This window comes from Lathamus discolor, chromosome Z (assembly GCF_037157495.1).
Source record: "Lathamus discolor isolate bLatDis1 chromosome Z, bLatDis1.hap1, whole genome shotgun sequence".
In the NCBI taxonomy this organism is placed as follows: domain Eukaryota; kingdom Metazoa; phylum Chordata; class Aves; order Psittaciformes; family Psittacidae; genus Lathamus; species Lathamus discolor.
This window is the reverse complement of record NC_088909.1, coordinates 34933637-34956912: the sequence shown is the minus strand read 5'-3', so window position 1 is coordinate 34956912 and position 23276 is coordinate 34933637. Positions and strand designations below refer to the sequence as shown.

General features: G+C 37.8%; 1 protein-coding gene across 1 annotated transcript in view; it reads left to right on the top strand.

Annotated features, from left to right (window-relative positions):
- The window catches only part of MSH3 (mutS homolog 3), a 120572-nt gene extending 98065 nt beyond the window's left edge, over positions 1–22507 (top strand). Inside the window, 4 exon segments of the mRNA XM_065662488.1 lie at positions 15513–15699; positions 15893–16022; positions 18623–18797; positions 21529–22507. Of these exon segments, the coding sequence (XP_065518560.1) occupies positions 15513–15699; positions 15893–16022; positions 18623–18797; positions 21529–21637 (601 nt within the window). The 3' untranslated portion in view covers positions 21638–22507.
- Positions 22508–23276: the final 769 nt, after the last annotated feature.

Genomic DNA, 23276 nt, shown 5'->3' with positions numbered 1-23276 from the left:
GGGGGCTTTCTTTGCCTTTCCTTGCTCCACATATCCAAGTCATGACATCCACACTCCCCAAATTGTCAGTGCCCGTTCTGTCCTCTGTCAGTAGCCACAAAGTGGTCTTCAGTAGTCTTTGCCTAGCTGCTGCTTCATTTTCATCATCTCTGAATCATGAACTTTACCCTCTCTGACTGGAAAAGGAGTAGTTTACCAGGTTCTGCAGCTCAGAGGCTCAAGGTGTACAGAGACTCAAGGTGTACAGAGACTATCCAGGAAGTAGGTACTTCTGTTTTGGTGCGTTAGGGTTTTAGTGGTTGGCTGGATTTCTGGTTTTGGGTTGTTTTTTTTTTTTTGTTGTTGGTTTTGTGTATGTGTCTGTGTGTGGTTTTGAGTGGTTTTGGTTTTTGGGGGTTTTTTTCAAGGTTCTGGGAAAGGTCTTAAAGGTATGCAAGTCTGACAGACCAGGCTAACCTGGTGTGATATTCAGGGTATTTCTTAGCTTTAGGAAGTTATGCTTGTACTAGTTTTTAATTCCTGGTTGGAGGAGAGAAACAATAAATTCAACTGCCACATAGTATGCCCTACGTTGTGTCCTTAATGCTATGTCTGGCTGAACATACGTTTCTAAACCCTCAGCTTTTGCCAAGAACTCTCCTTTGGTACAGAATGAGCTTGAATGGAACAGAGATTTTTTTTCTTAACTAGCCCCAAGTTTTGTTTTTTGTTTTGTTTTCTTCTGTGTTTTGGTTTGGGGGTTGTTTTTGTTTGGTTTGGTTTGTTGTTTTTATGTTTGTTTTTTTAATAGGATAACAGCTATGCAGACCTTCTTTCTGCACCACCACCACAGGCCACAAGTGTCTTGCTGAAAAATGAGATTATTTTGTTGATAACTTTGATATATTTTTAAACCTTTAAAAACATTCCATGGGAAGATGTCAGTTTCCAAGTTATTTTCATCACTGACATGGTGTGTTGTTTTCTAGGTGCTGCTATTAGCATAGCATCCATGCTGTGAGGTATGCTTTACAGGCTGACTCTGTGAAGAGTTCTGTGCATCAGGAGCACCAGCAGTTCTGCTGCTTGCTAAAATTTTTTAAATATTGATACTTTATGCTGTAGTCTCTTTTTTGTTTGTAGACTGCATCTTCAGAGTGTGAATTTACATAGATTTAAGAGATTAACATTCATCTAGGATTTGTATCTTGTGTTCTAAAGTAGGGTTTCCATGGAAATTGAAAGGTTGCTACTATGGTTATTCCTGTGGATATATCTAGTATTTATGTATTACAGCTTCTCTTAATTGACTTTAAATACTGCATTATATTAAACATCTTTTAGAAAAGCAAAAGGAATAATACTTGTATTGCTTACTTCAGTGCAAATCGTACAGTGCAAATGGTACAGTGCAAATAGGAATGATTCACCTACATTACCTGAGTGCATAGACACAACAGAGTACTAAGGCTACTCCAGACATTTCAGTGGTAAAGAGGAGAAAGGGGGAGCCTTCCACTGCATAATGCCCCTAAACCTAGATATGATATGCTGGGATGCTGTGTATGATTATGTAATATGGAGGAAGTGCACAATATTTTGAGGATGTTTTGCTGATTTATATTTTTCTCCTTTTTTTTTTTTGTTTTCTTTTTCCAATAAGGGATAATGTTTTCATGCAGCCTTTGCTTAAAGAATTTAGCTTTGTCAGTGCTGTTACATTTAAGAATTTTAGAAGAGTTTTGTAAAGGTGAGCACCCAGTCTGTGTTGACTTTTAATGGGATTTGAGTGTTTAATTCTCTCATGTTTGAAAATTCCATCCAAGCTTCTCCTTGCAGTAAATGGGTTCAATTTTTGCATTAAATTTATCTTCAATTTACATTAGTTCTAATATAGTTATTCAGACATGGAAATGAATATATTGCTTCTCTGTGTATTGTGTAGAAAGGCAAAGAAAGTGTGGAAACACATACGTAGAGGAACAAATGGAACAAATTCTGTTGCCTTAATTATGTGTTCAGAAGAGGTGATGTTTAGCTGCTGAAGGAAAGCTGACCTTTAAAGACGTCTCACATAAAATATTGATGTAATTTCTTAGCACTAGTAAACTTCAGCATACTTCCAGTAGGTCACCAGTGGCTCTTTATGAGCTAAAAATTGAGCTTCAAAATTGAGAGAGAATTCTCTAACAATTTGAAGGTAAAAGACTTTCAAATAAGGAAGCTAAGTAATAGTTGAAATTACCAAATGCCTTTTATTCAAGACTGTGAAAATCAATTTATTGAAATCACAAGCTACCATGGGAAAGAATACTGTGAAGGAGACCAACTCCTACCAAGTCTAGGTGATGGTAAAGAGACAAAGAAGAGTTTCCTTCCTAGAGCCCCTACCCTCTTGGCTTTCTCTTCTTGTATTGAAATAAAAGCTATTTCACTTATTTCAGTGGTCAGAAGTAAATCTGCACAGATGTATGGTGACATACATCTTCCAGTGAGGTTTTACACCATCAGCCACATTGGGCATACTATTAAAGGTGGAGCTTCAGTCGTCTGAACTAACACAATGCACTGTGCTTCGATTGCATTTAAAAACTGCCTTTTGCAGGTTATGTCCTGCATGCTTAGAGGAATAAATAGAAGCATCAATACGATGCATGCAGATTATCCTCTCCTGCACATTGTCTCTCTCAGAAAGAGTTATCCCGCTGTTTACAGATTCTCAGCCTGTCTTTAATCCTCATGATGGCAAAGAAATAGAGTTTGAATTGCCTGAGAAGGTATATTAGGGAAACAGAGGGATGTAGGAGTTTGGCAATACAGGTTAACAGGGGGAGTGGTAGGTTGGCTAACTAAGCCATTATTTAATCTTTCACTTTACGTAAGACGTGCAGTTGCCTGCACTTCAAGGCAATTGTCTTGATACAGTCTCTGCGCATCACACAATCTTTATTGAGACATACAGAGCTGTGTCCTACATTTTATCCTTGTGACAGATGACTTAAATGTATTTTTAACATGGAGGGCACTCCTCATTGCTGAGTCTGTAGTTAGGAAATAGTTCAAACTCCACTGTATATCTGAAGACATCATGAAAACAGATGGTGGTTGCTCACCTTGGCTAGGAAGGGATAGTTTTGTTGTTCTAATTTGTATTACATGTCTGTAGACAGCATCCTTCAGATATTCATGTCCACAAGTGGAATCATCAACTGTCTGTTCCAGGGTTCCAGTTAAATAGCTGGTTTAGTATTTTCTTGCTTGTCTGTCTTCCTTGTATAATGATTTTTAATTTTAATAATAGTTGCTCATTCAGCTAATGCTAGAGTGCAGAAATCTTCAAGCAGCTGATCCTTACACATCTGTCTGACACGACAAAGTTGCAGAGCCCTATAAACTAGGTACTCTGGCTTCTTATTTGTTGCCATCATACAGTGACCTGACTCAACTAATTTATTCAGCAGAACCTGTGTCCTGCTGAGGTACTTGCATGTGTCCCCCGCATGCATGTGGTCTGCTTCTGTTGCCAGATGTGGAAACCAAATGAGAGCATCAGGTTCAGGATGTGCTTCTCGAAGGTGTATTTGAAGGCAGAGATAGACCTGTCCTCACTGGCCTTTGTATGCAGGAAACTGCTTTTCAGGTTTTGTGATCTTTGGGTTTATAAGGAGAAGGATGAAGCAGAAGAAAGGCAAGTATGTTTTCTGCACTAGTCAAAAACTGTCACCTTCACTTAACACTGAAATAATGCGGGAATTTAATCCCCCTTGACACTGGCCTTAGGTTAGGTCATTTTATTTCAAGTCTAGCAGCCAAGATCCAATTCCAGCCACCTACCTTGCGGAGGAGTGGTGAGTCTGAGTTGATTAGTGGCTTCAGTCAAGAGAAGGAATTCTGATGGCTAGAAGGATCACAGTGCTACTGAGAGATCTGCCAGCTGAAAGTTAACTCCTGCTATTGGGAATTGCATTTGAGAACCTACCTATGTGAGTATCAGCTATGTCCTCTCAGCTGTTGTGTGTTGTGATACAGTTCAGGAGACTCCTTACTAGAGTCTACCAAAACATCTATGAACAGGCTGTATCTACCCTTGAAAAGGGTGCATACACTACTGTTAGCCATTGGTGTGTCAGTGAGCGAGGTGCCCCCTGGTCACTCCCAGATCAGCATGTCACTCCAGCCTGGCTTTTTTATCCCAGTTGAATCTGCTTGCTTGTAGCAGAGTGACACTCTGTCTTAGAGGCACCCCTGTAGTCCCCACCAGATAATCCTTCTTTCACTTCTAAGAAACAGAATAGGTGCAAGGAAAACAAGTTTCTTCTGTCTTTTCAGTTCTTTGTACAAAGTGACCGTTCCTTCTTTCAGCCGTTTGCAGAAGTCAGCCAGTCAACTTACAGTATACATTCCAGTCTAAAGAAGAAATAGAAATGGCATTATTTATACGTATGCCTGGCTTAACGTGGTGACACTGATGAGATTAGGTCTCTTTTTGTCAGAAGGAAGCTGCTTCAATGGCCAAGACATTTCATAACAGAGTCCCTGTAAGTGGGTAACTGAATGTGTCGTGCTGTTCTGCCAGCTGGTGGCTGTACTTCCCTTGCTTTCTGCTTAGGTAGTATCTTCAACTCATCCTGAAATCCCCAAAGCTAAGATGTGGCCCATTCCACTTAAATTTGTGAGTGTTGCACACTCACATAGGAGACAGCTTGATGTTACATCAAAAAAGTCAGTATTAGAATGCCTGATTGACTGATGTGACTGGCCCTCCTCATTTCTGTCACTCTGTGAGCAAAAAGGCCTGGCAGTCATATGCACAGTCATGGAAGAGGAAAGGACATTTATGTATCCCAAAGTGACATTTCTTGTATGAGTTACTACAGCCATCATAAATTCCTTCACCCACATTATTTCTCTTACTTGATTGTTGTCACATCAAAAAAGAATTTATGGGCCAGAAAATAGGGGAATGTGTGTGGCTGCAGTTCAGTGGGCTTGTGCAAGAATGGAGGATGTATGGAGCCCTTCGCCTGTTTCCCGTTACACCTGCAAGGCCTGCAGTTATCTCTGTTTCTTCTGGGTGTATGTGAAAAAAAAAAAATCTTGTCTTATTAGTTCGTATTTCTTTAAAGGCTGTGCATCAAACATGCCACAATGCTTTCTTCTGTATGTTTTATTCAGAATGTCTGTTTGTCTGAGCTCCACATGGTGGAATTTGCTTTCAAAAAGGTTGGGTTTTACAATAGATACATTATGGATGTTACCTCCCTAAATACTTTTAACAGCTATTTAATTCTGACAGCTTGACAAACTCCTATTACTGTTTTGTCAAGACTCTGTGAAGCTGAAAGAAACTAGCAGACAACCTCTAGACAAACACTTTTCTTTTTAACTGGATAAAACATAAGTATTTATGGCATCATTACAGATTTTAGTATTATTTAAAACATGAGGGAAAACAAATACTGTGTTAACACCTGCAAACATTTGGGCAGTCAGTTTTGAATGTTAGTATTTATTTTTTTCTGTGCCGCATTGGGATGTGACCATCATTAAAATTTGAAAGATATTGCATGACTTACTTTTAACAGATTAAAAATGTTCCAAATTTCGTTAAGAAATCAAGAGAAAATTGGGAAGGACATGATGGAGTGGTGTGCGAAACAGGAAAAAGAGAATGTTTCTCTCAGAATGGAAACTGAGTGTAAGGTGCTTTTCACAATAAATTGAAATATAAGGTAAATCACTTAAAAACAGAATAGTGCTTATAAATATTAATGGAAATTCATGATCCTTTGATCTAATTGCTGGTGGCAAAAATCCCCAAAACCAACTTACCAGCTTTTTCTAACTTGGCAAATAACATTGCACTTAATTTCATTTCGGTTTTGCTGGTTAATGAGTGGGAGGGAGCTGCACAGGAGCAGGACAGAGGGTAAAAATTTTTTGTATTTAAAATACTAAGTAACCAGCTCTATTATTACTTCAGAGCTTCACTGCAGAAATGGTGGTGTTTGCACAGCAGTAGGCAAACCTAAGGTTGAAAAGAGATCAATTTCTGACGAGAATGCGGCTTGTTAGATTCTTTGCTAGTTACACATTTCTCAGTTCATGGATAAGCGAAGGAACTGCCCAGGAGCTCACTGCATGAAAATAGTATAGAGGTGTTCTTCATTAGAAGTCTCTTCCTACATACTGATTTCAATTCAATGAAAAAATGAACATCTTCCATCTGAAGCTACTCTATATTTAACCATGATGGCCGAGGGGGCAGCATACTGATGACATTTTAAAGCAGCTGCTAGTGTGCAGGTAAGACTTGCAGAGCTTTTATGTCTGAAATGGGCCTGTCCTGTGTTACTTCATATTCTATGAATGGAATTCTATATTCCATGGTATTGCTTTTCACCCTTTGAGGGGTCTACACTGATTTTGTTTTGTAATAAATCTTAAAATTTACTTTACTATACTTGGAATTATACATGAGAGATTAAAAGGTTATTATTTTTTATTTTTGTTAATCTACTGAAAAATCCCTCCCTGATCTTTTCCCCTGCATCATTACCATTTAGGGTTTCTGTGCCTTTTTCTGAATTCTTGTGCTGGCCACAACCCCCAAAATTAGCCAGATAATTGGGCTAGACTGGCATAGGTTTTGTGCATTTGCATACTTGGCAATAATAAGTTACCCTTTATGATAAGCTCTTCAGGTATATTGCAGGAATAGCACTACCTTCTCGTTTTTTTATCGCATGCAAGCTTTGTCATTGTTAACTCGAATGACCAGCTATCAAACTACAAATTTCCTTGCTTCTATTTATTCTTTTATTAAGCTTTATCGATTTCTTTAAGGCTTACAGGGTAGGATTATGAAGATTAGTCTTCCTGCCTGTCCCAGAAATATCAGTTAAATCACAAAGCCTGGCATGAAGATACAGCTAGTGAGCTTCTTCATACCTTTATCATAAAAAACTAGGCTATGAAATTCTAGTCTTGAGGTGATAGCAGTGTTTGGCAGGTCAGTTTGGAGGCGTCTTGTGTAATACAGAAATCACCAGGAAGTTGAATGCTGAAGGGAAACTGTGAAGGAGTATCTCAGCAGAACAACTTGTCTGTATGTTACCTGTTTCTGGCCAGAACTTCGGTTGATGCCTTGTTAAGTTTTGTTTGTTTGGGCTTCTTTTGTTGGGTTTTGGTTGGTTTTGTGTTGTGGTTTTTGGTTTTGGTTTTGGGTGTGGTTTTTTGGGTGGGTGGTTTTTTTTTGTTTGGGTTGTTTGGTTTGGTTTTTTTTTTTTTCAGTTATTTACACCTGAAAATGAATGTTAAACTTAAGTTATTCAGATTTTCCTTTAAAAAAAAAAAAACCTAGCTTCTCTCAATTTACCTGTGCAGCTAGACTCTGAAAGACGAGACAAAATTTAAAAGCAAAGGCCTTTTTTCCCATCTTTGTTTATATTATGTATATACAAACATTATATAGTGTGCTTATGGCAGAAAAGTAGGGAACAATCCATACAGAGCAGTCCCAAGTGACTGTCAAGTCCACGTGAGAATTTTGTATAGGGGTATGCTGAACAAGTGTTGTTTGTATTGCTCTAGAAAGGAGCAACGACAGACAAATAGAACTTGTTAGTTGTCAGGAACCCAAAAGTAATTTTCAGAAATATTACTTTTTTATGGCACAGTAATCTGTTTCATTTTGTTCTTGCTTAATTGTATTTGTGTTTATTGCCAGAATAACAAAAATTACTTCAGCGTTTCAGTTATGCTTACCATCTTGTAATTACACCTCTGGAGTGAATTACTCCCTGTCTTCAGGGGAAGACAAAGGTGGTGTATTAAGTTCATTGCATCTATTTGTAATCACATGGAGATGTTCTTTTTGAAAAATAAGAGAATAAGTAAAAGTTGTAGTTAATGTTGTTAAACTGGAAATTATTTTGTTCTGGTTTTAGGTTTTCTGTTTTGGACACATCACAATACATTTTAACTGTCACTCTTCCTGACAGTGTTCTGTAGCTCTGTAGAAATAAATTAAGCTGTGCTGTGCGTGTATTTGTGGCTAATTTAGTTTCATGTCTGTGTTCATTTCATAGTAACATGCATCTGCAATGTTAGGTTTATCTCATACACTTGTAATAAAGTAATATTTAACAAAACAGTCTTTGGTTTATCTACATGGGACTCAATAATACCTGTAAATACAAGAAACTGGTTTGCTTGCAGGTTTTTAAATCAGGCTTGAAAAATTCATTAAAGTCAATAAAAGACAGTTATTTATGTATACAGTGAGATTTATAAAACAATTTCTGCTGCATATTGCAGTATTCCTGAAAGGGATTGAAAAGCTTTCCCCATAAGGGGGTGGCAGAATTTGCCTGTGAGGCTGACAAGCTATCTTGCAGCAAAGTTAACTCTTACACTGAGTGTTGGTACTTACCTTTCTAGAACTCTTCCATGCTACGATTTAACCCAGTCACAGTTTAAATTGGATTTTCCGTAGCATCCACAGGTTTAAAGGGGAAAAGTTCACTTGTGCTGAACACTTCAGCTATTGTCCCTAGTCTGTTGCTATAGTTTCTGCTTTTTAATCCCCCTTGGCCTCAATCCTTCAGCTGCATATGTACATTAACTTAATTACCTTGAGTTTCCTCACTGGAATCCCAGAGAAGTAAGTGTAAACCTGTGCATATTTTAGGGTTGGGTTTTCTTTTGTCTTCATTTTTCTCAGCTTCTTCAGGCTAACATTAGTGGCTCACAAAAACACCCTAATTTGAATATCTATACATATAATTTATCTTCCAGCAAAATGATTGTACTCTTAATCTGTTCTTTCTCTTGTCGATCAGTGACATTTATTAATGTGTTACTGGTTTCCTGCGGAGAAATCAGGGTAAAAAACGTGTTTAAATGAGTGTAAAAGCTGATGACCTGTGGGAAGCAATCCATCGATACATCAGGTACAAAATTCTTTGTGTGTTTGAATGTGGCATTTAAGCTATTGATAATTGTATCCTTTTTCTGATGCAGTACACCCTATTCCTGCAAGAGCTCAGCCCTCTGACAGCCACCTGCTGTAGGGTTCTGAGTAACATGGGGTGGAGAAAGGGCACTTGGACTCATCCAGTTTTAAAATACAATGTAAAAATTTAGAATTAACTAGAAATCTACTGTATTATTTTAACAGTGAATGAGGCATTTGCTGTACTTGATGCAACAAGTAATTTTAAGGAGTTCTAATATTGAGGGTATCACTGCTGAAAGCTTTCTCAGGAGTTCTTCCGTAGGTAATGTAACATAAGCTTTTGGAAGAAAAACTGAATTTCTGTTGCCTTCTGCAGCATTAGGAATCAGGATATTGGTAACTTCTTGTCTCTCTGTGACTGTATTGACTAGAGTGTATTTTGTCTTCTGAACTCAGTCCTACTTGTCACCTGTCAAGGTGAAGCTTCTAAAATACTGAGTGTTCATTGCAATCCAGGGATGCTTTTTTCTTTCCTCTGGCTTTCATCAGATCAATGCAGTTCACATCCTGGAAGCTAATCCCTGTTAGATACATTGCTTTTAATATACTGGGGTGCTCATGTGTGCATCATACCCCTATTTGCCAGGTCTATATGGTAATAAGGGTTTAAGTAATTACTTGTTCTGGCTGTTTCAATTACCTAGTGATAGCAGGGGGAAGAAAAAGATAAAAACCACCATGAGTGTTAGAATTGCTTTGGACTTGATTTTTTTCCAGGATAATGCAAAGTATGTATCTCTAGTGATTTTAGATTTTAGTAGTTTCATTAATTTCTCAATTAATATCTTGTTTACAATAATTCACAAAATGTAAATTTTTTTTACAGAATTTTTATTAAATGTGTATTGCTTTCTGTCAGGCTCTTCAACAACTGTTCTAAACTGGGTGACGTGCCATTGGTATTTCTTCATTTAAAATTCACAAATAAGTAGTTGAGGAAATGGTTGAGCACATGTGTGCATGTTTACTGTAAAGAGGTTAGTATCACAAGCATTTTCTGATTTCCTGTCATAGTCATCCATGTAACTTTACAGACATTTACTTTTTAGAAGTTGCCCATGAATAATGCAGAATTAATAACTACCCTGATAACAATGCTTTCTGTCATACTTAGGAAAAGAGGGATTTTTTTTTTTTCAAATTCTGTAATTGCAGTTTCTGTAAATTATTATTCTTATTGACAGTTTTGGGTTTGAATCAGTAGGAGCTTGATGGAAATTAAGTAAATGATTTACCAGTATTCTTTGGGGAAGTGTGAAGCATTAGTTTTTTCCTAGTGAACTGTTACAAATTTGCAGATGCACTCTTCTAAAGAATTACTTGATAGATTTTCATTGCATGTTGAAAGTGGCCAGAAGTTACAGTATCCCAGTTGGACTACTTTTGCACTAAACACTGTGAAATTCTTATTATCCCAGTGTTTCTAAAATACACAGGGTTTCAAATTGCTTGTGCCAGTAAACCTGAGCAATTGTTCTGGTTAAAGGTATTGGGATTCTTGGGGCTCCAGAGGAGAGGACATGCAGTGGTCAGCCTACCAGACCTCTGTTTAGAATGCCCATTTTCATTTTCTTGGCAGAGCAATCTGCAAAGTGCTTTCTATTTTTAACCTCTGAAGTCTCTAAGTGGTGTTTGCTAGGTGCTTAATGCAGTCAATAACCCAGTTCAATGGGAGAAAATTTACCTAAGTTTTGAAATGAAATTGCGCTTGTGTACTTCCCTTCATGGCAGGAGCAATAACAACTTTTTCTGTTTTCATAAACATTGTCTTCAGTTAAGGCTCATACTTTTGTTTTCTGCAGAGACCAGATGAAACTTCAGCTGGGAAGAGTGATTTCTGAAAAAAAAAAAAAAAGGATGCAAAACAGTTGTCGAGATCTTTTGAAAAAAATATATGTTGTAATGAACAGTCCCATGCAAGAAAGGGCATAAATTGTAAGACAAGAGCCCATCTAATTTTTATTTTTTATTTTTTCAAACTAGTTAATTTAAATAACTCCTTTTCAAGTACAGTGATCCTTGGAATGACATTTTGAAGGGGTTTGTGTGAGAGGGAGCGAGTGGAATTGTAAAATCACATGAATTTTTTGTGTGTTTTTCTCAGTGTTCTCTTTGAATCACAGAAGGGATGTCTTTGTTGTTGGTGTTCAGAGCTAGGTGCTCTGCACCTTACATTTAAGATATTCTCAGGGAAAAGAGTAATTTTCTTTCAGTGTTAATTGCTCTTGATGAATAAATAAATTGACTATGACTACATTCTGAGATGAATTCTGGCTTCAGATCTGGAAGGCAAACCATAGCTGGAAACTTAAATGCCTTCTCTCGAGAACTGCAAAGGCAGTGTGTAGAGGCTGTATGCTAATTAGGTTTATTCTTCTGTAAGAGGCAGTAGGTTTGATTTCTCCAGGAAGTGTTTCAGATGAACTTCTATAGTCAATGTGTGTTTCTAAAATCAAGGTGAAAAACTAAATTTCATTTGTTGGTTTTTTTTTCAGTGATAATATTTTATAAACTAGGACTTCCTAAACAGCATCAGGATGTTAACAACTGCATGAGATTAAGGCTTTATAGAATAGTTTTGCGGTCTTGTTTTCTAGGATTTGTTTCATGCTATGTAATTGGTTTTTGCTGCTACTGGGAGCTCTTGAGCTACTTGGTCATTTTCACAAGCAGTGTGACGGATTCACACTAACATAAAAGAATACTAAAATACCTGATTTCCACACAGTGCTCTCAAATTTTATAACCAAAGCAACTTAACAGCAGCATGTTAGACAACTTCTTTTGAAAGGTAGCATGGAAAAAAGCCCTAACTAGGAGCTTTTGGGTTTCACATTCATTTTTAACCATTGTATATTCTATGATTCTATGATACAAATATTTGCATTGAAAAAGGTCAGTACTGTGTGCATGTCTTGACTCAGGAGAGCAGGTTAAAAACCCAACCATTTAATAGAATTACAGACTTGTTTGGTTGGAAGGGACCTTAAGGCTCATCCATTTCCAACCCCTGCCACAAGCAGGGACACCTTCCACTAAACCAGGTTGCTCCAAGCCCTGTCCAACCTGGCTTTGAGCATTGCCAGGGATGGGGTAGCCACAGCTTCTCTGGGCAACCTGTGCCAGGGCCCTCACAGGGGAGAACTTCTTCCTAAGAACTTATCTCACTGTCTTCTCTGTCAGGTTAAAGCCATTCTCCCTTGTGCTGTCCCTACAGGCTCTTGTCAAAAGCCCCTCTCCAGATTTCTTGCTGCGTTCTCCAGATTTCCTGCTTGCATTCAAATCTGGAATAATACTGCAGAATAAAGAAATCTCTTCCTTCTTCTCTAAGGAACCACATACAGGTTTAGCACATAGCACTGGCTGCTTTACATAAAGCTAGCTACTGCTTCATATCACCTAACTTATCCTCCTGAAACCTGACTTACCTTTCTGAAAACATTACCCCCCTGTTGCTTTTTCTGAGGCTGTAGACATGAATCTTTGCCACTTGAAACCTAGCACTGAAAAGAGATAATGCCTCCTTTTTTCTCCCTCACCACCTTTTTTTTCTTTACATAATGAATGTGTTGAACATTATAGGCTGAAGAGCTTTTAATTTTATGGTATTTGGTTGGCTGTCAAAGAGACATTATTACAAGTAGTTTCCAGCCAAATTGCAGTTGCTGAGGAGTGATGGATCTCTTGGCAGCACTTGAAGAGGCATTCTTCACATTGGATGTCTGCACACTTCTCGTGGGCAGAATATTATAGGAAAAAGTTTGATGTTTTGATGTATAAAAACATTTATGAGGGAATCTACATTAAAATACAAATTGAAAGCCACTGAATCATGTAGAAGTCTGGTTGTAATGAATTACATCAAATATGTAATTCAATATCCTGAATTATGCATTTAATTCAGTGAAAATCATTGTAAAGCTGTTTCAAACTGGAACAAAAAGGATTGTTTAAAGAATAGGTGTTTTGACTCAAATTTTTTCTTGTATCAGGAATATTAAAGGATACAGTTTAGGAGCAGTGCTTTCCTGCATGTTAACTGTTAGTTTTATCAATGCAGTCATCCTCATTAAAATAGTTATTCTTGTGTCTCGGATAATACTGCTTATCACATAAGTTTGAAAAACAAGTGTGATTCTCCTAGTGTCAAGGACAATGGCAGAAAGAACAATTCTACCTGTTTCCAAAGGATGACATTTAAGAGGTCTTATGTAATTTTAATTAAAAATACATGCTTTTTCTTAAATCTGTAGATAAGCCTGAGTTGGACTTGAATGTTTTAAGATACTTGAAAGAAAGGCTTCTTTGCAGCTGTTGTTAACAAGAGAAAGATGATACTCATTTCTGTTTGTATCTTGAGCGTTTAGTGAAGAAGTTCTGAAAATTATTTTTGTGAATGCAGATCAGATGCAAAATGACTAAATGCTTTTGAGGACTCTGGAAATGATGCAATCCAAGAAAAAAATAGAACTGAGAACTCTCCAAGTGTAATCATCATAGGTGCGAAATAGCCTGTTAGAAGCTGTCTCTGTAATGAAAAGTCAAATAAAAATGATAAAATAATAATACTAACTATCCTAGGGTCAGAAACTAGGGTTGAAGTTGCCTGTTATGAAGCCAGAGATTGTTCAGACATAAACAGTGTTTGTAGTTCTCATGGAGTTAATAATGTTAAAAGTAGATTGAAGCTATATTGTTCTTTGTGTAGCTGTTCAATATTGCAATAAAAAGGGAATTGTTTGATTTTACAGTAGCACAGTGTGGCTGAACCAAACCAGGTGGAGTGCTGGTGGGTGTTGGGGACACTGAGAAATTCAGCAGTATGTTCATAGTTGTTACCCAGCACTTAAAATTATTACAGTAGTAAGTGGTTTAATAAAACGTTAGTTTCGCAATGCCTCAATATCCTGAATTACATATTTAATTCAGTGAAAATCATGTAAAGTTTAGCTTATGTTCAAAATCACCTTTCTTCCAGGGTATGTGGGAGTATACCTACTGCGTGTGTGTTTACATACACGCAGTAAGTATATTCACAGGTATATGAGTCAACGCATGCTCTATGAAATAAAAGCACTCAGTGGTATCATAATGCCCATCTCCAAACAAAATTAGTTCATTTATAATTGAAGATTTGCATATTGTGACAATATGTGTGGCACCATATCAAATTTCCAGGTTGGGAGATGGAGAATATATAAAAATCATACTTGTACTGGGTCTTGCTGCTAACTTTTGGTATTGGTAGTCAGTTACTCTTGACAAACGTAAGATCCTCATAAAATGATGAGTATCTCGCTGTCTTCTGTAGGCAACAGAAGCCATTGTATTAGAAAGAGATGCACTGAAAGAGAGGAAAAAACCTACACTGGGATTCTCTTTAAACGTTTTGATTGGCTTTAAATACTGTTGTGGCCAGCTGTTATAATCGAAAATGTAATATGCTAAGCCAGTGAGTCAATTTTCCTTAAATCAGTGTGGCTTGTATGTAACTATATTATGAAGCTGATGAGAATGAAAAACCACATTTTTACAGCCCTAGTCTTGGTAGTGATAACTTATCTCGGAAGTGATACTGTAACGTGATTAATGTAACTGAAAAGCATATATGGAAAAAGGAAATTTTCTTTCTTCAGGTAGACTGCATATTAATTGAGTAGTTAAGGAAAGATGCAAAATAAAAGAAAAAACAGGGTGAATTACCAACAAGTTTCTGAGGTGAAAACTGCAGTGGAAGGAACTAACCACTGTGTCTGTTTGGATGCGCAGATACGCTAACGTTTATTTGCCTCTACGTTTAAATGCTAGTATCTGATACTTTCAGGTGTTCTTAGCATTTGAAAAACACACAAATTGTGGATAGCCAAACTAAGCGATAAAAAAGTAAAATTAATTTTCATGGCGACCTTTGCTGGAATCCTTTTCGTGAGCTGACTGGTCTAAATTCACAGGGTCCTTTTTAAGGAAAAGCAGGCTGCCTTGTACTGTTTGTCAAAGTGGAAGAATTGCATGGCAGGAAACACACCCTCGTCTACCTCTTATTTTTCCTACTATTCCTGTAGTTGACAAGGAATGCTGAGATTCTGTCTGTGGTTTTACAGTGGGACTAGATTACTGATGGCCAGAAAAGTTCTCTGCTGTCCCTACAGCCTAGTCTCCCCCAGATGCCCATGGGTCAGTATACCCTTTTGTCTTGGAGAATGCATGCAAGCCCTTTCTTAATGGTACATGAGTAGTTCCTTCTGTCTTTTAGAATACCCTCACATCTGGACCATGTCGTTGCTTTTTTCCCTAAGCAGTAGCTTGTTCTAGAAGGTGAATGTTCTGCCTAGTGTTTTCTCCTCTGCTTGGAGCAGCAACAAGAGATTTATAAAAAAAAAAAAAAGGTTTGGGTTTTTTTCGGGGGGGGGGGGGGGTGTTTGTTTTTTGTTTGGGGTTGTGGGTTTTTTTCCCCCAGCATTATCTGGCATTTATTTGAACTTAATAAACTGATCTTGTTTGTATTTCAATGCAGAATGGGTGCAGCAGACAACATTTACAAAGGCCGAAGTACCTTTATGGAAGAGCTGACAGATACTGCTGAGATAATAAGAAAAGCAACTTCAAGATCACTAGTAATTTTGGATGAATTGGGAAGGGGAACTAGCACACATGATGGAATTGCTATTGCTTATGCTACACTTGAACATTTTATTAGAGATGTAAGTGTTCAATCTGACACGTGCTTGTGAATGCTTTTTCAGCCTGCTTTATGGTAGGCTGACATTGACATGATGTGCATTTCCTTGTAGAAGTGTGCATATCTAAACTCAGAGAAACAGATACAATACATTGCACTGTTTAAAAAAAATTTAAAAGCCAAACCTTCTTACGTACATTATTACATTGTTGTAGGTGGAATCATTGACACTGTTTGTCACTCACTATCCATCAGTTTGTGAGCTAGAGAAGGTGTATCCAGACAGAGTTGGCAATTATCACATGGCTTTCCTGGTGAATGAGGGGGAAAGTGCTGAACAAAAAGGTACAGTATAAATCCTTCTGACATTCTGCTATTGTAGCTATAAGCAGAAACTGTAAAATTGTTATGGTAATTTAAAACTCAGTGTGCAAGTAGTACATTTGAACTCTAGAGAATCAGTCTATACACACATTTGGAGGGGGCTTGAAAACTGAACAACCATTTCAATATTAAATATAAGGATGACTGAGATTCATCAGATAAAAGATTCACCCAGCCCAGGATCCTGGCTTTTCACAGAAGCCAAATACAAAGGATTAGGTATGGAGGGATTAGGGATCAAACATATGGCAACTCTTTTCTAAAAGATCTTGCTGTCTGCACACATTTGCTATTTAGGAGGTTTCAAGAGCTAGATGTGTTTTCTGTTCTTTAGTATCTTTAGTGGGTTTCATTTCAGTAAGGTTGTCTAGTTTTCCTGAGTATCTTTACGTACTTTTAGCCTCTTCATCCTACTGCTTCAAGATGCTCAAAATTTAACACTGCATTGTGTGAAGAACCACCTTTTGTTTGTTTCCAAACTCTTAAAACAACATATAACTTCACTTGATGCTCTCAGTTCTTGAATTAGAAGAGGCAGAGAAACAATTTCTATTCATCCTGTCTATGCCATACGTAATTTTTTTAGATTGCTTATCATAATCCCATTCAGTTCTGGTTTTACCAAGCAGAAGAGTTACAGCATTTCTTGTACTGTTGCTCTTAAGTAGTTAGTATTTTCATTAAAGTTTGTTAACTTACTGCTTAGCTCTTTTTCTTGTTTGATAATGGGTATGTTGAACAACTCTTAACTGCAGTGATGATCACCCTTCTTGGTGAGAACTGAAGAACTGACTGTTACCTCCTGTTACTTATCATTTAACCTGTTATTTACAAATGCAAAGGCCTGCCTTTTAGACTACCAGTTTTCAGAAGAGCATTTGATGCTTTTTGATTCTTGTCAAAAGCCTTTTGAAAATTCCGTATGGTTTATGTACTGGATCTCTCTTACTCATGACTCATGTGGCCTCTAAACTTATAACAGATTTTTGATGTAGGATTTCTCTCCATATAAACTACTGCTTTTTTTTTTTTTTTTCTTTTTTCTTTTTTGCCTTTTTTTTTTTTCTCTTAGTGTATCAGGCTTAGTCAGGTGCTTGATAATTCTGCTTTCCCCACTTTGCCTAGGAATGGTCTATTTGCTGACTCATTCTGAGAATTTTTTAAGAATCGGCATGATATTTGCCATTAATCTCCCCCCTAATACATTCTTAATACTGTAAATAACCAGTTCAGTGTTTGCCACTTAATCTGTTTAAATATATAATCTATCATTTTTAAAATGTTTTTCAGAGAGTTAATTAAAAATTCAGGGTTTGGCCTACAGGGAGCCACATAGAAGCCTAATGTTAGAAGCAGGGATCCCTCAAATGTATGTTAACTTTGAACACAGGTAGTTCAAAGTAATATTGTGTTTAGGTGAGCGCTACCTGGCCACACTGATGTCCCCAGCTAAGAGCATCACTTTCCTAAACATCTGCATGTCCTTTTTCAGAGTTCAGTTCATTAACTGTTGACCTGTGATACTCTCAGGCAATTGAAATGTTATGAACACACAATACTTACTATTCCTTAACTACTGTGTCTGTGAAACCCCATACTTTGTGTTTCAGTGTGCTGCCTCAGCATTTCTGCTTTTAGTGTTAGCTGACCTGAACCTTCAGGCCATATGTATTCTTCACTGTTTTGCTACAGAAATCATGATAGGTGTAGTACCACAGCCTGCAAGCAACAACACATCTGTGTTTCTTACTCTGCCTGTATCTGTATCTTTAACTCCTTATGTCTTAATGTTTTAATTGTTTTATTTAAGGTGAGTTTTATGGCATGGGCTTTTTTCTATCTTTGGCTTGCATCACTCAGATTCAGTCAGTTTGAGTCATCAACATTTATGGCAATCTCCAATGTTTCGAAACCCCTGCATTTTTAAAACAGAAAAATGAATGGCAGTGACTAACTGCATAATTTTTCTGCTCTTTACACAAAGCCTAGATTGTGCAGAGATGCAACAAGGATGTCTGAAGAGGAAGAGGAGTCATGCTGTTTATAATTATGGCTCTTATGTTTCCATCTTACTGTCATGGAATAGAAAGAATTCATAGCGAAAGATCCATCATCCTAATCTTTTCTTTTTCCTAAGCACTTTCTGTGGCTCCTAACTTCCTGGCAGGCAGCAACGTTTTGTAGTGCTTTAGTTATGGTCTTCTTAGTTGTGGGGTTACTGATACTTCCTTTATTTTATCATTGCTCAGCAAATCTGAGATGCAGTATCCCAGCTACAGCACAACTAATCAATTTAACATACAGAAATTCTAAGTTGTACACACACAGTCTGCTTGATGTGACATCAGATAAAAGCATAGTAAAGATTTTTTTTCAGTCTCACAATGGTTAGGTAACATTTGTAGTCTTACAGAAATATTTTTCTTCCATATTTCTTCAATGGAATAACACAAGAAGTATGAATGGAAGACCACAGTCTTTGATATTTTAGTCTTTGCACTGTTACGTTTTATTAACCTAATAGAGGAGGTTTTGATTTTGGCCTTGTTTTTTTTTTTTAGGATCTGAAGATGAAGAGAGACCTGAATTTATCACTTTCCTTTATCAGATAACGAAAGGAGTCTCTGCAAGGAGTTATGGGCTAAATGTTGCCAAACTGGCAGATATTCCTGAAGAAATCTTGAAGAAGGCAGCTCACAAATCAAAGGAGTTGGAGGGGATAGTGAATATGAAAAGGTCAGAAAGATTGTGATTTACTCCCCCAACCCCCCCAGTGAAACCAGCTATGAATCAAAGAGCATTTCTCACAGTGTGATTAAAAAGAAGAGTAGTAACAGCTTCTTCTGATATCCTCTTACCTTTCAAGGAAGAAACTAAAACAAAACTGATAAAGATACTGAGGAAATGGTGGTAGCTATTTGAATCAAAACTTACATTATAGTTAGCTCTTATGTCAATATTCTATTTGAAGATAAATGACAGTTTATGGGAAAATAATGTGGTAGTTCGTGTTTTCTGTGGAAATAATATTCTATGATTGACAAAAATAAAACAACAGATTACTAGCAATATATTAACTCTCTTGTTACAGGATAAGTAGGGTTCTGAAATCAAGAAAAAATTGTTCAGAAAGGTGAGACTATGAGCTGGAAGGCCAGAGTTATCGTGTAATAAAATAAAGATGTGAAATAATATAGTATGTGCCTTTGGTTTATCTTCTATGGAAATGACACTAGCATATTACTTTTACAGGGCACAAATAGAGTTCTAGTTTGTCTCCCAAAAAAAGCTAAAAAGGGAGTTAATTGCACACAAAACCTATCAGCACTAAAAATAGTATGTGGTGATGTAGTTACCAGACTGATTTACAGTGCCCAGAGAAAGCTATAGTGAGGGCTGACTGGGCAATCTTAATTATAGGCCTTAATTGTGTCCCTTTTAGCAGCTTTTGAATATGTAAGCAACCATCCATATTTTAGCTTTCAGTATGTAATCTACTTGCATTCTTAAAGTGAAAAGGAATAAATAATCTAAAGCTGTGATGAGTCCTTTATCCTCACGTAACACTAAGGCCGGAAGCCCCTGCTGCTGCCACCCAATCTACATGGGTATCACAGGTACTGGGGAGGACAAGCTGGAGCAGGCTCCCTATCTCCTGCAGGAGGGTGCTCCCTACCCTTTTCTCCATGGTGACAGGGCTGGCTTTTGCATGACCACAGAACAGACCAGGTCAGGGATCTGATCCAGCTGAAACGTCATTCTTTCTCTAGTTGATAGCATGCAAGTTCAATTTCCTAATGTTACATGTGAATAGGTATCACTACCTGAAGAAGAAAGGGTGAGAGTGAGAAGAAAGGGAAGTCCTTGATTCTGGCAGTAGTTGGTAGAATAATGACCTTGACACTGCTGCTCTGCTTGCCAGACCAGAGTACCCATCTGAAGTTGGGACAGTTTTGCCTCCCTCTTTGATAAGCAACAGTGTCATGCCATGTCAGGGGGTCAGGGATGTGCAGCAACCACCACAGCAGCTTCTAATTCATCAGGTTTGACTTGTACCAAGTTATTCACTGTAGACCTCTTGTATGTGATTTGGAGGGAACTTCGAGCATCTGTCATTCATAGATCATAGATCTGTCATTCATAGATCATCTATCAATGGGTTGCCCAGGGAAGCTGTGAATGCTCCATCCCTGGCAGTGTTCAAGGCCAGGTTGGACAGAGCCTTGGGTGACATGTTTTAGTGGGAGGTGTCCCTGCCCATGGCAGGGGGGTTGGAACTAAATGGTCTTAAGGTCCTTTCCAACCCAAACTATTCTATGATTCTGTCATTCATAGCACAGGTTGCCCAGAGAAGCAGTGGCTGCCCCATCCCTGGCATGTTCAAGGCCAGGTTGGATGGGGCTTGGAGCAACCTGGTCTCGTGGAAGTTGTCTCTGACTGTGGCAGGGGGTTGGAACTGGATGAACTTCAAGGTCCCTTCCAACCCTAACCGTTCAATGGTTCTATATGATTCTAGCAATATAAACCTTAAGAGCTCAAGTCAGAAAAAAAAAAACAACATCAAATGTGTCTGATAATTTCACAGTGCATAAATTATTGTATTACTTAATTCTTCATTTTTCCAATTCTCCTGTGTAGGTCATTATAGAAATATTTTTTCTTATGTATTTCTGTTTATTTTCACTTACTGCCTTAATGTGATTTAAATGTCAAAGTATTGTTCTGTGTCTTCTTGCCAAAAGAGATACTAAGAAGTTTTAAAATGGGTATGCTATATGTGTGGTAGGAAATAAAAATTGCCATGATTTTGGGAATTAAAATTAGATGTGTTTATAGCAGTACACTTGTGCTGTCACAATACCCACAGGCTAGCTGCATTGTCGTATTTCTATAAATCACTTTCATATTATTTAAGAAAATCCATTGGGTAATTCCATGCAGGCTTGACATCTTTGTCATCCTGAATGTGGGTTAAACCGTTTTAAATGTCTTGTTATTTGTCACAGCTCTTATGAATCCTTCTTAAATCAAAAAATATTAAAAAGGAAACAGGAAGGATGTGCGTGTGTACTCATTTATTTTGAAAATGTGTTATCTCTTTATGATTCTGCAAGTGCAAATTTGTAGGAACTGAATGCTGGAAATTAAGCTGTGCAACCTACAATGCTGTTTATTTCCTTTAATGACTTACTCTTGCTCAGTGTTTTATTTCATCTTATCAATGCTTCTGGTACTGCAAGTTAGTTATAAAATAAAAGTGTTGACTGTCCTAGAACTAGAATATGTATATTGGGAAATATTAACTGATGGTTTAAAGTTCACATAACATTTTGGGCTATGCAAACTGCTATTTTTGACTTTGTATTAAAATTTTGTGGATGACTGTAGAGCTTTTAATGTTTGATGTGCTTAAGAATATGTCAGCATTTTGAGTAATGTATGGTTTTGGTTTTTTTTCCCTCCCCAGAAAAAAGCTGAAGTCCTTTGCTGAAGTATGGAAGATAAATGATTCTCAGGAACTACAAAAATGGAAAAGTATGTGTAAACCTGAAGATGAAAGAAGGGACAGTTTTTAAGCTTCTCATCATGCTTAAAGATGGAAAATATTTGAGATGCAAAATGTAGGTCTAGAGACTATAAAAGATCCCATCAGGGTGTAGTTGTAGGTGCATTAATTTGACTTTTCTGCATTTTGAGAGATAAGAGATGCTGTGTCATGATAGGATGCCCCACATCTGCTTCCTGATTGTATGCAATTTTCTCACTCCACATTCCTTCCCTGAAGTGTTTTCCACACTTTCCCTTATTTGCAAAATGTTTACTGGCATTGGAATTAGTTTGTAATATTTTTAGGAAACATGAAAAATAATTTTGGTAAATTATTAGGTGGATCTTTTATAAATAAAATTATGTCTTTTAACTTTATTGTACTTCAGTTTCTAAAGAGATACTCCTCTGCACTGGGAAAATGTAGCAGAGTTTTGACTGTGCTATATACTTCTGTGCAATCGCTAAGAATAAATACGATAAACGTTTTTTGCGTTCTAGTATTAACAAATTAAAAACCTCACAGTTCTGTAGAGCACCCTGGACTTTTACATGTGCAGTGAATTTAGGAAAGCGTGTGGTGTTTTGTTGTATTAGAGGAGGTTTTTTCCTACTGATGCGATTGGTGATGATGCAACTAATAGTTTTGAGAGCAAAAGCACAAAGCATGCACTTGTCTGTGTTTTATTTTCCCTCTTCTTCGCTCATATGCATGCCTGCTTCCTTTTCAGCTTTAGCTTCCCTGCTGATCTTGGTCCTCTCTGGCACAGTCTGATGAAAGACTTCTTCTAAATAATGTCGGAGTATCATAAGATGAGGTGAAAGAAGCAATTCAAACTATGCAACTAGCATCCCTAGTGCTTTGTCAAATGCAGAGTAAAGCTGGGAAAAAAGATAAATGCATTTTACTCATTTTTATTTGCAGTTACTAAGCCCAAATTTCAAATGGGAGTACGATACCCAATTTAGTTTTCTTTTATAAATACAGCCAGGTGAAATATCTTACTGTGAGAAAGAACAACAATGTTGACATGCTTAAGCTTTGGCAAAAGTTTGTTGTATTTAAAAAATACATTTTATTAAGTTGTGTATTGGGTTTGTATGGCAAGGTTTTGGTAGTGGGGGGAGAAGGGGCTGCAGGGGTGGCTTCTGTGAGAAGCTGCCGGAAGCTTCCCCCATATTCCGTGGAGCCAGTGCAGCTGGATCATGGCTGGCCAAGGCTGAGCCCACGAGCAATGTTAGCAATGCCCCTGGATAACAAATTTAAGAAGGAGGAAAAGTTACTGCACAGGAGCAATTGCCGCCTGAGGAAGGAGTGAGAATATATGAGAGGAACAGCCCTGAAGACCCCAAGGTCAGTGCAGAAGGCAGGGAGGAGGTGCTTACTGGAACAGAGGTTCTCCTGTAGCTCATGGTGCAGACCATGGTGAGGCAGGATGTCCCCCTGCAGCTCATGTAGATCCATGGTCATGCAGATATCCAACTGTAGCCTGTGAAGGTCAACAGTGGAACAGATGCCCACCTGCAGCCCGTATTGGTCCATGGTCATGAAGATACCTTCCTGCAGCCTGTGGAGGTCCATGGTGGAGCAGATACCCGCCTGCAGCCCATGGAGGTCCATGGTGGAGCAGATACCCGCCTGCAGCCCATGGAGGTCCATGGTGGAGC